At 40.1% G+C, this 17221-nt stretch overlaps 1 protein-coding gene across 1 annotated transcript in view; it reads right to left on the minus strand.

The window, feature by feature from the left end:
- The window catches only part of Ranbp16 (Ran-binding protein 16), a 334729-nt gene that overhangs the window by 155113 nt on the left and 162395 nt on the right, over positions 1–17221 (minus strand). Inside the window, exon 15 of the mRNA XM_071690784.1 lies at positions 11587–11777. Coding sequence (XP_071546885.1) covers positions 11587–11777 — 191 coding nt within the window. The remainder of the gene's footprint in view (positions 1–11586; positions 11778–17221) is intronic.

Consider the following 17221-nt stretch of genomic DNA (forward strand, 5'->3'; position numbering starts at 1 on the left):
ATACCCTCCCATATAATTTACCAGGAATACTCAAAAAAATTATACCTCTGTAATTTGAGCACTCACTCTTATCCCCTTTGCCTTTGTACAATGGCACTATGCACGCATTCCGCCAATCCTCAGGCACCTTGCCATGAGTCATACATACATTAAATAACTATGTTATATAACTATTTAACTATGTTAAATAAATATGTTGTATATTTTTTATTTATTTATTATACTTTGTCGCTGTCTCCCGCGTTTGCGAGGTAGCGCAAGGAAACAGACGAAAGAAATGGCCCAACCCCCCCCCCCCCATACACATGTATATACATACGTCCACACACGCAAATATACATACCTACACAGCTTTCCATGGTTTACCCCAGACGCTTCACATGCCCTGATTCAATCCACTGACAGCACGTCAACCCCGGTATACCACATCGCTCCAATTCAATCTATTCCTTGCCCTCCTTTCACCCTCCTGCATGCTCAGGCCCCGATCACACAAAATCTTTTTCACTCCATCTTTCCACCTCCAATTTGGTCTCCCTCTTCTCCTTGTTCCCTCCACCTCCGACACATATATCCTCTTGGTCAATCTTTCCTCACTCATCCTCTCCATGTGCCCAAACCACTTCAAAACACCCTCTTCTGCTCTCTCAACCACGCTCTTTTTATTTCCACACATCTCTCTTACCCTTACGTTACTCACTCGATCAAACCACCTCACACCGCACATTGTCCTCAAACATCTCATTTCCAGCACATCCATCCTCCTGCGCACATCTCTATCCATAGCCCACGCCTCGCAACCATACAACATTGTTGGAACCACTATTCCTTCAAACATACCCATTTTTGCTTTCCGAGATAATGTTCTCGACTTCCACACATTCTTCAAGGCCCCCAGGATTTTCGCCCCCTCCCCCACCCTATGATCCACTTCCGCTTCCATGGTTCCATCCGCTGCCAGATCCACTCCCAGATATCTAAAACACTTCACTTCCTCCAGTTTTTCTCCATTCAAACTCACCTCCCAATTGACTTGACCCTCAACCCTACTGTACCTAATAACCTTGCTCTTATTCACATTTACTCTTAACTTTCTTCTTCCACACACTTTTCCAAACTCAGTCACCAGCTTCTGCAGTTTCTCACATGAATCAGCCACCAGCGCTGTATCATCAGCGAACAACAACTGACTCACTTCCCAAGCTCTCTCATCCCCAACAGACTTCATACTTGCCCCTCTTTCCAAAACTCTTGCATTTACCTCCCTAACAACCCCATCCATAAACAAATTAAACAACCATGGAGACATCACACACCCCTGCCGCAAACCTACATTCACTGAGAACCAATCACTTTCCTCTCTTCCTACACGTACACATGCCTTACATCCTCGATAAAAACTTTTCACTGTTTCTAACAACTTTCCTCCCACACCATATATTCTTAATACCTTCCACAGAGCATCTCTATCAACTCTATCATATGCCTTCTCCAGATCCATAAATGCTATATACAAATCCATTTGCTTTTCTAAGTATTTCTCACATACATTCTTCAAAGCAACACCTGATCCACACATCCTCTACCACTTCTGAAACCACACTGCTCTTCCCCAATCTGATGCTCTGTACATGCCTTCACCCTCTCAATCAATACCCTCCCATATAATTTACCAGGAATACTCAACTCTGTAATTTGAGCACTCACTCTTATCCCCTTTGCCTTTGTACAAAGGTACTATGCACGCATTCCACCAATCCTCAGGCACCTCACCATGAGTCATACATACATTAAATAGCCTTACCAACCAGTCAACAATACAGTCACCCCCTTTTTTAATAAATTCCACTGCAATACCATCCAAACCTGCTGCCTTGCCGGCTTTCATCTTCCGCAAAGCTTTCACTACCTCCTCTCTGTTTATATGTTGTATGGTTATAAAATATGTTGTATGGTTATAAAAAGTGTGGTTGAGAGAGCAGAGGAGGGTGTGTTGAAATGGTATGGACATATGGAACGAATGAGAGAGGAAAGTTTGACAAAGAGGATGTATGTGTCACAGGTGGAGGGAACAAGAGGTGAGATACCAATCTGGAGGTGGAAGGATGGAGTGAAAATTATTTTGAGCATCGGGGCCTGAACATGCAGGAGGGTGAGAGGTGTGCAAGGAATAGAGTGAATTGGAACGATGTGGTATACCGGGGTCGACATGCTGTCAATGGATTGAACCAGGGCATGTAAAGCGTCTAGGGTAAACCATGAAAAGTTCTGTGGGGCTTGGATGTGGAAAGGGAGCTGTGGTTTCAGTGCATTATTACATGAAAGTTAGAGACTGAGTGTGAACATGAGAAGGGAGGGGGTGGTTATTCCATGTGTGGCAAGGTGGCGATGGGAATGAATAAAGGCACACAGTATGAATTGTGTACATGTGAATATATGTAAATGTCTGTGTGTGTATATATATGTATACATTGAGATGTATAGGTATGTATATTTGTGTGTGTGGACGTGTATGTATATACATATGTATGTGGGTGGGTTGGGCCATTCTTTCGTCTGTTTCCTTGTGCCACCTCGCTAACGCGGGAGACAGCGACAAAGCAAAATAAATAAATAATAAATAAATAATAAATAAAATATATATATATATATATATATATATATATATATATATATATATATATATATATTCTTTCAAACTATTTGCCATTTCCCGCATTAGCAAGGTAGCGTTAAGAACAGAGGACTGGGCCTCTGAGGGAATTATCCTCACCTGGCCTCGTTCTCTGTTCCTTCTTTTGGAAAATTATAAAAAAAAAAAAGAGAGATATATATATTCCTATGAGTCCATGGGGAAAATGAAACACGAAAAGTTCCCAAGTGCACTTTCGTGTAATAATCACATCATCAAGGGAGACACAAGAGAGAATATAACAGTCAGTTGATATACATCGAAGAGACAAAGCTAGGACGCCATTTGGCAAACATGTGACAATCACATGTGACAATTCACTCTATTCCTTGCACGCGTTTCACCTTCCTGCATGTTCAGGCCCCGATCACTCAAAATCTTTTTCACTCCATCTTTCCACCTCCAATTTGGTCTCCCACTTCTCCTTGTTCCCTCCACCTCCAGCACATATATCCTCTTGGTCAATCTTTCCTCACTTATTCTCTCCATGTGACCAAACCATTTCAAAACACCCTCTTCTGCTCTCTCAACCACACTCTTTTTATTACCACACATCTCTCTTACCCTATTATTACTTACTCGATCAAACCACCTCAAACCACATATTGTCCTCAAACATCTCATTTCCAGCACATCCACCCTCCTGCGCACAACTCTATCCATAGCCCACGCCTCGCAACCATATAACATTGTTGGAACCACTATTCCTTCAAACATACCCATTTTTGCTTTCCGAGATAATGTTCTCGACTTCCACACATTCTTGAACACTCCCAGAAGTTTCATCCCCTCCCCCACCCTATGATCTACTTCCGCTCCCATGCTTCCATCCACTGCCAAATCCACTCCCAGATATCTAAAACACTTCACTTCCTCCAGTTTTTCTCCATTCAAACTTACTTCCCAAATGACTTGTCCCTCAACCCTACTGTACCTAATAACCTTGCTCTTACTCACATTTACTCTCAGCTTTCTTCTTTCACACACCTTACCAAACTCAGTCAACAGCTTCTGCAGTTTCTCACATGAATCAGCCACCAGCGCTGTATCATCAGCGAACAACAACTGACTCACTTCCCAAGTTCTCTCATCCACAACAGACTGCATACTTGCCCCTCTTTCCAAATCTCTTGCATTCCCCTCCCTAACAACCCCATCCATAAACAACTTAAACAACCATGGAGACATCACACACCCCTGCCGCAAACCTACATTCACTGAGAACCAATCACTTTCCTCTCTTCCTACACATACACATACCTTACATCCTCGATAAAAACCTTTCACTGCTTCTAACAACTTGCCTCCCACACCACATACTCTTATTACCTTCCACAGAGCATCTCTATCAACTCTATCATATGCCTTCTCCAGATCCATAAATGCTACATACAAATCCATTTGTTTTTCTAAGTATTTCTCACATATATTCTTCAAAGCAAACACCTGATCCACACATCCTCTACCACTTCTGAAACCACACTGCTCTTCCCCAATCTGATGCTCTGTACATGCCTTCACCCTCTCAATCAATACCCTCCCATATAATTTACCAGGAATACTCAACAAACTTATACCTCTGTAATTTGAGCACTCACTTTTATCCCCTTTGCTTTTGTACAATAGCACTATGCAAGCATTCTGCCAATCCTCAGGCACCTCACCATAGATCATACATACATTAAATAACCTTACCTACCAGTCAACAATACAGTCACATTAAAAGGCTCCCAAAAAACAGGCCCTAACAACATATCAAACTATGACATAAAACATTTCAACCTAACTGCAATCCATGTACAATAATCAAAGATACAGTATCTTTAACCAACCACTCAAGGCTACACAATAAAATTACTCACATGGAAACCTTCCAACAAAGATTCCATCCTGAAATCCACCAAACTAACCAACCCCTTTTTTCAATCTCCATACATCACTATTATCTTTTTTTCATTATACCTGATCACTGCTTCCTGCATCAGCGAGGTAGTGCCAGAAACACAGATGAAGAAAGAATGGCCCATCCACTTATATACACATATACAGGGTATCTTAATAAAAGTTTACCTAATTTAAATGCATGCCATTCTCTCATAATGAAACTTACATAATTTTTCCTTTCAGACTGCAATTTCACATGAAATGGTATTTACATCTGAGCAAAAAATCAAGACTTTAGTTGTGGTACAAGACCAAATCATACATCAAGGTCTGTCGTCAGTTCTGTTGCCAATACCATGTCTGGACACGTGATGCTCCAAAAAATAATGTTAAAGCATCTTGAAAACAAGGGAACTGCCCACAGCACACAAGAGCAACAGCGGGCATCCAGCAGCAACTACCAAAAAATCAAATGAACACTAATGCTAAGCACAACTCAACTGTCAACAGCCCCAAGAAATCCCACCGTCGCCACTCCCAGGAACTGGGAATGTTTGCCAGCAGTGTGTGACCTGGCTCATGCAGGATGGAGCCCCACCTCATACTGCACATAGCACTAATTGCCTACCTGCATCAGTTGTTCAACAACTGCCTCCTAACCCTCGGCATTGGTAAAGAATGGGCACTTCACAGCCACGACCTGAACTCACTGGACTTCTGGCTGTGGGGGGCTACCAAAGGATCTATGTACGCTGGCAAACCTAGTACAACAGACCAGCTACAGCTGGCTGTAGCTAACTACCTCCAGCATATCACAACTGAGACTTTCAAGAAAGTCGGACAGAACTTTGGCATCAGAATCAAGGCCTATCTTAACTGCCATGGTGCATACATCGAGAACATACATTATAAGGAATTTGCAAAAATACAAATTTAGGACCAATGAAATAATCAATGCAATTTATAATATCTGTTCTGGAAAATACCATGACATGAACTCTCATTGATAATACCCTTCAGAGTTCTATGATATATCATTGTCCCGTAATAAACAACTGAAATCGTTACAATTTTTTTGAAACACACATGGGTACATACATACATATACATATCAACATATATACATAAACATACACAGACATATACATATATACACATCACTACTATCATTAATATCCATACTCAATGTAAAGCTGATCTACAACAGATTCAGTCAAAATAAAGTATCCCACTCTCATCCAACCAAAACCCACAACGAAGTACTATTCACTATGTGTCTTATCAAGGAACTTGACCCTATTCCTTATCAAAGACTTCTTTGATAATCTCAATTTCAGCGGCTATTTATGGCTCGATTTGTCCTATTTCAATCTCTGTAAAGGATGCAAACTTGTGGGCAAACATTCAACCTTGAATAAGATAGAGTAATTTTTAAAGAATATCTCAATGCACTCTCCATACAATTCATCTACTTTACCCTAAACTACACCTCATACACCTAATCAACCACACTGTCAAAAGCACATATTACAAAGCTAGAGACCAAAGAAGAACAACACTCACAACAATCACTGGCTGCCTAGCAAACACAAACATTCAATAAACACACAAAAAAATTGCTATTACAATTTCACTTCAGTATACTTGGCACTCAGTTCTCTGCAACAGCATCACATCTCTCCCACCTGAACCAATCCATAATAAGCTTCCAACCCCTAAGTAAACAAAAAGTTCACTCCTACTTCATACTTTAATCTCTTAAGCAGGAATTTGAAATTCCTGGGTTTCTTAAAGAATGGGAGTTTTTCAAAGGAAACACATTTTCTTCTCTTGTGAAATGAAAGAACATCATATAAAAATAACAATATAAAAATAAGAGAGAAACTACAGAAACAGGCCTCACCTTTCCCTTAGATATTCAAAGAAGAAATAAAGCAAAAAAGTTTCTAGAGTGAGCACACTGATTAGATAACTAGAAACACTATAGAGTTTGGTACTAGCATATCTCGACTGTCACCAATTTGTTTATACAGTGTTTTAATGCACTTAGTCTTTTTTTATCATAAAATAGATTTTCATCATCAAACAGTTTATCCTCTAGACTGCTACACCCCTTATCTCTACTGATCAAATGCTGGTGAACTTGATGTCAACTACAATTAGCAGTCTACTGTAACATCCTTCCCACACTATGGCTCAAAGGTAAGTGAAGAACTCATGAGCAATTGTTTGTAAGATAGAATAAGGCATCTCGCATCACTAATACAGATCATCTGAAATCTGATTGTTGTTGCAAAAATACAAATCACAGATCTATGAGAGAACCCCTTTATCAGGTAGCAAACATTATATTTACATAAGGTCTGGTCATAAAGTTCACAACCCATATGTTCTCTCCCAACAAACATGTCATTCCCAAACATAAACACTCTCATTATAATGACTCAAAAACCACCAAACAACTGCTCTCCCAATTCAGTCTTAACCCTTTAACTCTTGCATATTGTATATGCAGCCTGCAAGAAATTTTGCATTCACTGCTCCACATGGCATATCAAGTTTTAAAATTACTACCATAGATTCAAATGTCAGCTGATGTATTACTCTTCCCTAAGCCTACTTATGTGAATATCAAGCCAAGTATCACCTGGAAAAAAAATTTTCATCCATTCAGTCAGATCCTAGACACAGGGTTCCCACTCTTTTACTGACATAAAATTCAAGGCTTTTTCCAGGATATTTCCAAGAAAATGCCAATCCATTCAGACAAAGAGTTAATCCACCTTGGCGTAAAGGAGAATAGTCTTAGATTAGGATTTCCTTCTATAATGTCAACTTGTTTTGGACTCAAATAAAATGCCTTTTCAATTTATAAAGATTCAATTATTTTAGCGTTAGCTATTTCCTTGCAACATTCATCCGTAACTTCCTCTGAAAATTGTTTCTCTCTTGTTAAAGTTCTTGGTTCCAATTCAATGCTAACTAAACGCTTTGAAAGTAAACATGCGATATTTATAAAAATTTCCCAATCTTTGAACGTATTTGTATTTAACGATATTGCATTGGGAAAAAAAAGACTTTAACCCAATCTGAGTCAATAAGAGTTGACTTTGCAAATGCAAAGAATGTTTTTTCAAAAAATTGGCCATCATGATCATTATTAACCATTGCTTTCATTACTCCATAACAGATGTGAGCAAGCGCTATCGAGACAGCGATTTCAGTTCGATTTGTACCATACAACTCGCCCCAAAAAAAGCCGCAATGTAGCAATAAAGTATATTCTGTTTCACGGGTTTTTCCCGGACATTTTCAATTTTACGCATTTTCCAGGCCTTTTCCCGGCCGGGAGCACCTCAAATAAAATTCCCGGGTTCTTCCTGTTTTCCCGGTAGCATGGGAACCCTGTAGACACAATGGTACATAAAGCATCAACTTCTTTGCCACAAGTGATGCACTTGCACTCTGAGGATTATAAATTGATGTACAAAATATATCACATATAGTTTCTCAAGCGAGGAAAAATTATTTCAGGCATGACTAAAGTAAACAGTGTTGAAGAACTGTTTAGAAAGCACAATGACAGCAGCAAGTGAGCTTGGTATGAGGGAGGAGAAGGAAGAGAAGTGCATCACTATGATAACCTCATCACCCATTCATGGCCAAACAACAATCTCCTAAAGCTTCCCACATCAACAGAATAGTGAGGACATAATTTTTATGCATATTCTTATTTTCACATATCTATCTATCATTTCAAAAGAAAAAACTTTTTGAGAAACAAAATCTTTATGCACAACAGGGGTCCAACAGAAAATTTTAATCCACAATAAAGAGGGCTAAACTCCCCTTCACCAGACATACGCAGACATACAACCATCTAAAACTATACTCCCGCACATGTAACGGAAGTATTTTTTCATTTGCGTTCTGTACACTACGAAGCTCTCTAACATTACAAACACTGTTTCAGCATATTCCTCCAGCTCAAGATGCAACTTCCACATCAAATATACAGTAAAACCTCTGTTATCCATAATTCAAGATAAAAAAAATTAAAATCAATGTATGTTTTTCTCTTTCAGTTGGCAAACCTTTGGAAAAAAATAAAAAGAAGTAAAAGTATTTCAAACTGCATGTGCACCATGCCACAAGGATTAGTATACTCGCAACCTTATGTTTTGTGGCACTGGCGATTGTTTAATATCTCCCATGTGCTTTCTGACACGGTGCTGTGTGGTGTTCTTGCACACATGTATTTTGTATAACCTTAATACCTGTTGTGAACAATGGAACCTTTCAAGTATCATCAGCAATTGCCTGATAGCTTCTCAAAGCCATCTACATCACACACAAAGTGAACATTATCAAGGATTTCATTGTCTGCATGACAAATATTCATGACATCACCCAGCAGCAAAAGAAGAATGAGGCATTTAGTAGTGCTTATTTTATCACATATATTAGTATTCCCTTTAAGCAAAACATTTACTATTAAGTAAAATATTCTAAAATGTGTATGCTACAGAAAGTGTGCCAAAACTTCAGTCAGGGTTGGTGGTTAAGGGAAGTATGCTACATTCCCGCCAGCGGGTCAGTCTCGCAGTTACCACCACTGTGTGCTGATTTGTGCAACTTGTGTAATTTGGATATACCTGCAATTGTGGTTTTTCTGCATTCCATTGTGATTGTGTTTGAAAATATGGCATTCAAACATCCAGCACTATCTACCCACGACCACCAGTTAAAGGGAAGAGAACCTCTCTGATCTTAGACAAGAAGCGAGAAATCTTACAGAACACTGATGCTGATTAGGGAAAGTCATTGAGGTAGAAAATGCATCAAAACTTCAGTGAGGGCAGGCAGGTGGAGAAAGCAAGGATCTTGGGTGGAGTATGCCAAGTTCCCGCCAGGGGGTCAGCATCGCAATTACCACCAGTGTGCAAATCTGTACTACTTGTACAATTTGCATGTACCTGCTAATGTGATTTTCCTGCAAAATGCAATGGTTTTGTTAATATGTCATCCATACATCCAGTAACATTGTCTCCTACCCTGGAACTAGCAGTTAAATGGAAGAGAACCTCTTTGGCCTTAAGCGCAAAGCTAGAAATCTTAAGATGCACTGATGCTGGTGAGGGAGTGTCACGTTTGAGTATGCTTACAAGTCACAACATAAAGAATGCTGAGAAAATTCGAAGTGCTGTGGTCCACTCTACTCTCCTGTCTGGTAATGTAACCACTAGAGTCAGAAATATGCTTATGGAGATGATGGAGAAAATGTTCTCATTATACAGAGAACACGAGATGAAGAAAAAAGCAGTCTTAGTAACCTTCAGCTCTGGTCTAGCTCTAATGATTTACGAGCATTCACCTAAAGAAGACAATATAGCTGAGCCAATACCATTCCAAGCAAGGAAAGGATGACTAGATAATTTTATTCAACTTCAAAAACTACATAATGTGAAGGTAACAAGAGAATCCACCAGTAATGACGACAAAGCTATGGCACACATCCCATTTTTCTCTGCATGTTTATTGGTTTGCTACATGTAATTTCCCTCTGTGCAGGGTCTTTGCAGAACATAACCCTTGCATAAAGCAAGGGATGAGCAATTTCTGAATTATTTGATACCTCTACCTATTTACATCTGATGCCCATTCCCTCTGGGCAATACATTCCAAGCTAGGAAAGGATGACTAGATAATTTTAGTCAACATCAGAAGCTACGTAATGTGAAGGTAACAAGAGAATCCACCAGTACTGACCACAAAGCTACTGCACACATCCTATTTTTCTCTGTATGTTTAATGGTTTGCTACATGTAATTTTCCTTTGTGCAGGGTCTTCACAGAACACAACCCTTGCATAAAGCAAGGGATGAGCAATTTCTGAATTATTTGATACCTCTACCTATTTAGATCTGATGTGATTCCCTCTGGGAAATCCCTCAAGGGAATGGCCATGGCAAAAGAGTCTCCACTGCTGGTGAACTCCATTGCCGCTTCTTAGCCTTCAGTGCCTCACACTTAAGAGGCCACTGGTAGAAGGCAACTCTAGCTAATTACTTGTACCTCATATGTCTACCTGATGTTCCAACCTAATGCTCCAGCTTAATGTTCTTAGATTACTAGTTCTGTCTATTGCTCCTAACATTATGCCAAAAGACAGGGCTAGTGCAGTGTGCTCACCTCTGGAAAATCTGGAGATATGGAGAATGAGTTGTGTGAGCTAAGTGTTGTCAAGTCTTATGTGTGACAAGGAGAGATTGTATGAGGTCAGAATGCCAGCAGTCCATGTATGGGTAAGGCAAAAAGAAAAGACAGTTACCTGGATCAGAGGAGTGCAACTTGGCAACCACAGAAGTGCTGGCTAACTATGCAACTATTACCAACCCTCTTGATACCCAAGTGGATAATAACGATCATATACCTCCCTATCTTTACCAAAAAAATCAGATTTTTTTCATTCTAAATAGCTGACTTGCTAAGCATTTCAGATAACAAAGGTTTTACTGTACCAGACAACCATTCCTCAAATATCTTGTACTAAACTCACATGGATATACATACATCACCACACTTCTTGACCTATAATTCTGCCCAGCAAACGAGGTTATCTTACAAGGGAATATTGGAATAAGAAAGTATGGTCAACATAAATTGGTATTCTCTGTTGTTAAGCCTTTCACATATGAATATAAGATAATCGAAGGGTATCTTGATAATACCACTTACCCTCTGTGAACTGTCTCTAAAAATTAACATCCTTTCCTCCTCTCAACTGTAATCATTTGAGTCTCATTTCAATTACTGCTTAAGTATTTAATTTCTTCCATGGAAGGAGAGAGACCAACTAACAACCAGAAGGAAACAAAAATCCCTACCTATATATAACTGTACAAAGAATATACTTCAAAGATAGTTTGAGTGAAATTTTGGGTAGTCTATCCCTTTATCAAAGACTATCAAGATCTCTCAAAAATCTAAAACATATTCACAAACCTTACCATATGTACATATGACTTTGCTGGCCTCTCGAAAAAGCAGGATACCATTAGGCGATGAGACATCAAACTGGAGCCTTTGAGATCTGTTTTGTACTAACTCAGCAAAGAGTTTGAGTACTGGGGTAGTGATTTGAGGATCATGACTCCAAATCTCCACACCTCTAACCAAAACACCTGTATATGTTGGGTATCTAAAGAAAATTGTCAAGGAAAGATTCACATAACATGATGAATATATGAGTTGCTTGCAAATTTTCATCACTGCTTTGCAAATCTCTATTACCACTACTCACTTTTCTACAAATAAAACAATGAGGATAAAGATGGTAGGAACCTCTTCAAATATTTCAGTGACAAAAACTAGTGCAAATTACTGTGACCTAAAACATTTGTGTTTTAAAAGGAATTTCATTTTATTTTGTTTTGTCGCTGTCTCCCGCATTAGCGAGGTAGCTCAAGGAAACATACGAAAGAATGGCCCAACCCGCCCACATACACATGTATATACATACACGTCCACACACGCAAATATACATAGTTATACACCTCAATGTACACATATATATACACACACAGACATATACATATATACACATGTACATAATTCATACTGTCTGCCTTTATTTGTTCCCATCGCCACCTCGCCACACATGGAATAACAACCCCCTCCCCCCTCATGTGTGCGAGGTAGCGCTAGGAAAAGACACCAAAGGCCCCATTCGTTCACACTCAGTCTCTAGCTGTCATGTAATAATGCACCAACACCACAGCTCCCTTTCCACATCCAGGCCCCACACAACTTTCCATGGTTTACCCCAGATGCTTCACATACCCTGGTTCAATCCATTGACAGCATGTCGACCCCGGTATACCACATCATTCCAATTCACTCTATTCCTTGCACGCCTTTCACCCTCCTGCATGTTCGGGCCCCGATCACTCAAAATCTTTTTCACTCCATCTTTCCACCTCCAATTTGGTCTCCCACTTCTCCTCGTTCCCTCCACCTCTGACACATATATCCTCTTGGTCAATCTTTCCTCACTCATTCTCTCCATGTGACCAAACCATTTCAAAACACCCTCTTCTGCTCTCTCAACCACACTCTTTTTATTTCCACACATCTCTCTTACCCTTACATTACTTACTCGATCAAACCACCTCACACCACATATTGTCCTCAAACATCTCATTTCCAGCACATCCACCCTCCTGCGCACAACTCTATCCATAGCCCACGCCTCGCAACCATACAACATTGTTGGAACCACTATTCCTTCAAACATACCCATTTTTGCTTTCCGAGATAATGTTCTCGACTTCCACACATTCTTCAAGGCTCCCAGAATTTTCGCCCCCTCCCCCACCCTATGGTTCACTTCCGCTTCCATGGTTCCATCCGCTGCCAGATCCACTCCCAGATATCTAAAACACTTCACTTCCTCCAGTTTTTCTCCATTCAAACTTACCTCCCAATTGACTTGACCCTCAACCCTACTGTACCTAATAACCTTGCTCTTATTCACATTCACTCTTAACTTTCTTCTTTCACACACTTAACCAAACTCAGTCACCAGCTTCTGCAGTTTCTTACATGAATCAGCCACCAGCACTATCATCAGCGAACAACAACTGACTCACTTCCCAAGCTCTCTCATCCACAACAGACTGCATACTTGTCCCTCTTTCCTAAACTCTTGCATTCACCTCCCTAACAACCCCATCCATAAACAAATTAAACAACCATGGAGACATCACACACCCCTGCCACAAACCTACATTCACTGAGAACCAATCACTTTCCTCTCTTTCTACACGTACACAGGCCTTACATCCTCGATTAAAACTTTTCACTGCTTCTAACAACTTGCCTCCCACACCATATATTCTTAATACCTTCCACAGAGCATCTCTATCAACTCTATCATATGCCTTCTCCACATCCATAAATGCTACATACAAATCCATTTGTTTTTCTAAGTATTTCTCACATACATTCTTCAAAGCAAACACCTGATCCACACATCCTCTACCACTTCTGAAACCACACTGCTCTTCCCCAATCTGATGCTCTGTACATGCCTTCACCCACTCAATCAATACCCTCCCATATAATTTACAAGGAATACTCAACAAACTTATACCTCTGTAATTGGAGCACTCACTCTTATCCCCTTTGCCTTTGTACAATGGCACTATGCAAGCATTCCGCCAATCCTCAGGCACCTCACCATGAATCATACATACATTAAATAACCTTACCAACCAGTCAATAATACAGTCACCCCCTTTTTTAATAAATTCCACTGCAATACCATCCAAACCTGCTGCCTTGCCGGCTTTCATCTTCTGTAAAGCTTTTACTACCTCTTCTCTGTTTACCAAATCATTTTCCCTAGCCCTCTCACTTTGCACACCACCTCAACCAAAACACCCTATATCTGCCACTCTATCATCAAACACATTCAACAAACCTTCAAAATACTCACTCCATCTCCTTCTCACATCACCAATTCTTGTTATCACCTCCCCATTAGCCCCCTTCACTGAAGTTCCCATTTGCTCCCTTGTCTTACGCACTTTATTTACCTCCTTCCAAAACATCTTTTTATTCTCCCTGAAATTTAATGATACTCTCTCACCCCAACTCTCATTTGCCCTCTTTTTCACCTCTTGCACCTTTCTCTTGACCTCCTGCCTCTTTCTTTTATACCTCTCCCACTCATTTGCATTTTTTCCCTGCAAAAATCGTCCAAATGCCTCTCTCTTCTCTTTCACTAATAATCCTACTTCTTCATCCCACCACTCACTACCCCTTCTAATCAACCCACCTCCCATGCTTCTCATGCCACAAGCATCTTTTGCACAAGCCATCACTGCTTCCCTAAATACATCCCATTCCTCCCCCACTCCCCTTACCTCCTTTCTTCTCACCTTTTTCCATTCTGTACTCAGTCTCTCCTGGCACTTCCTCACACAAGTCTCCTTCCCAAGCTCACTTACTCTCACCACTCTCTTCACCCCAACATTCTCTCTTCTTTTCTGAAAACCCCTACAAATCTTCACCTTCGCCTCCACAAGATAATGATCAGACATCCCTCCAGTTGCACCTCTCAGCACATTAACATCCAAAAGTCTCTCTTTCGCGCGCCTGTCAATTAACACGTAATCCAATAACGCTCTCTGGCCATCTCTCCTACTTACATACGTATACTTATGTATATCTCGCTTTTTAAACCAGGTATTCCCAATCACCAGTCCTTTTTCAGCACATAAATCTACAAGCTCTTCACCATTTCCATTTACAACACTGAACACTCCATGTATACCAATTATTCCCTCAACTGCCACATTACTCACCTTTGCATTCAAATCACCCATCACTATAACCCGGTCTTGTGCATCAAAACCACTAACACACTCATTCAGCTGCTCCCAAAACACTTGCCTCTCATGATCTTTCTTCTCATGCCCAGGTGCATATGCACCAACAATCACCCATCTCTCTCCATCAACTTTCAGTTTTACCCATATCAATCTAGAATTTACTTTCTTACACTCTATCACATACTCCCACAACTCCTGATTCAGGAGTAGTGCTACTCCTTCCCTTGCTCTTGTCCTCTCACTAACCCCTGACTATACTCCAAGACATTCCCAAACCACTCTTCCCCTTTACCCTTTAGCTTCGTTTCACTCAGAGCCAAAACATCCAGGTTCCTTTCCTCAAACATACTACCTATCTCTCCTTTTTTCTCATCTTGGTTACATCCACACATATTTAGACACCCCAATCTGAGCCTTTGAGGAGGATGAGCACTCCTCACGTGACTCCTTCTTCTGTTTCCCCTTTTAGAGAGTTAAAATACAAGGAGGGGAGGGTTTCTGGCACCCCGCTCCCGTCCCCTTTAGTCGCCTTCTACGACACGTGAGGAAAGCGTGGGAAGTATTCTTTCTCCCCTATCCCCAGGGATAAGGAATCTATAACCCTATATTACAATAGCACTACTAAAGAGCTAAAAGCAATCTAAAGGGCCACTTTCAAAGCTAAAAAAATTTTGTCCTGTGTTACAAGGAGACTTTTTTTTTTTAACTAAATAATTAACAATTTTTCCCCAAAGAATTGATGGACAAAATACTTGGCTACTTCAAAGTAAGATAATGAAATTAAAGGCAAATAAATTCAGTGTTTCAAAGGAAAGGAAAATCGCATTAAAACATCAGTCTGCACGGAGAAAATCAGGAAACTGTAAATGGATATAGATATCTGGTATTAAGGTTAAAAAACAAAGCTGACTGAAAAGCTAAAATTGTGAGCAAAGTCAGGCAAGGGAGAAAAACTAGAGGTGCAATGAAAACTTGGTGAATGGAAAAAAGTAAATGTAGAGAGTACAAAAAGCATAAATGGAGTACTTATCCTGTTTCTGATGTATGGATCTGAAAGATGTTTAAACAGGTGAAGCCACATAAAAAGTAATAGTAACAGAGGGGAGTGATTTGTGCAACAGAACTGGAAGAAAGATGATGTAAGTCATATATGCAATAGGAAGATATAATTAGAAAAGGTCATGGATGGAAGTCTTTCAGGATAGTATGGACATGAAGAACCTATGTCAGACAATAGACTGGTCAAGAAGATACAAAGTATCGTATTACACTGGTCAAAATGATAATATTACAGAACTACAGTCAGTGGTACAAAGAGGATAAGTAGACAGCAAAACTGATGGACAGAAACAGTCAGATAAAAATATAAGATGAATGATGTAGGATCAGATGAAATAGAAGCATAATGAATATGGACAGTCTTATTTGATAAATCAACTTAGAATGCACATTGCAAAATTATGCATCACATATATTTATGTTTTCTTTTTGTTAGCTGAAATGGTATGGGCAAAAGAATATCCGAATTAAGGTCAACTCATCAACCTACGTGTGTGGATGTAACCAAGATGAGAAAAAGGAGAAATAGGTAGTATGTTTGAGGAAAGGAACCTGGATGTTCTGGCTCTGAGTGAAACAAAGCTCAAGGGTAAAAGAGAAGAGTGGTTTGGGAATGTCTTGGGAGTAAAGTCAGGGGTTGGTGATAGGACAAGAGCAAAGGAAGGAGTAGCACTACTCCTGAAGCAGTTGTGGGAATATGTGACAGAGTGTAAGAAAGTAAACTCTGATATGGGAAAAGCTGAAAGTGGATGGAGGGAGATGGGTGATTATTGGTGCCAATGCACCTGATCATGAGAAGAAAGATCATGAGCGGCAAGTGTTTTGATAGCAGCTGAGTGAGTGTGTTAGTAGCTTTGATGCACAAGACCGGGATATAGTGATAGGTGATTTGAATGCAAAGGTGAGTAATGTGGCAGTTGAGTGTATAATTGGTGTACATGGGGTGTTTAGTGTTGTAAATGGAAATGGTGAAGAGCTTGTAAATTTGTGTGCTGAAAAAGGACTGGTGATTGGGAATATCTGATTTAAAAAGAGAGATATACATAAGTATACATATGTAAGTACGAGGGATGGCCAGAGAGCATTACCGCATTACGTTTTAATTGATAGGCGTGTGAAAGAAAGACTTTTGCATGTCAATGTGCTGAGAGGGGCAACTGGAGGGATGCCTGATCATTATCTTGTGGAG

Source organism: Panulirus ornatus, chromosome 1, assembly GCF_036320965.1.
Source record: "Panulirus ornatus isolate Po-2019 chromosome 1, ASM3632096v1, whole genome shotgun sequence".
NCBI lineage: Eukaryota > Metazoa > Arthropoda > Malacostraca > Decapoda > Palinuridae > Panulirus > Panulirus ornatus.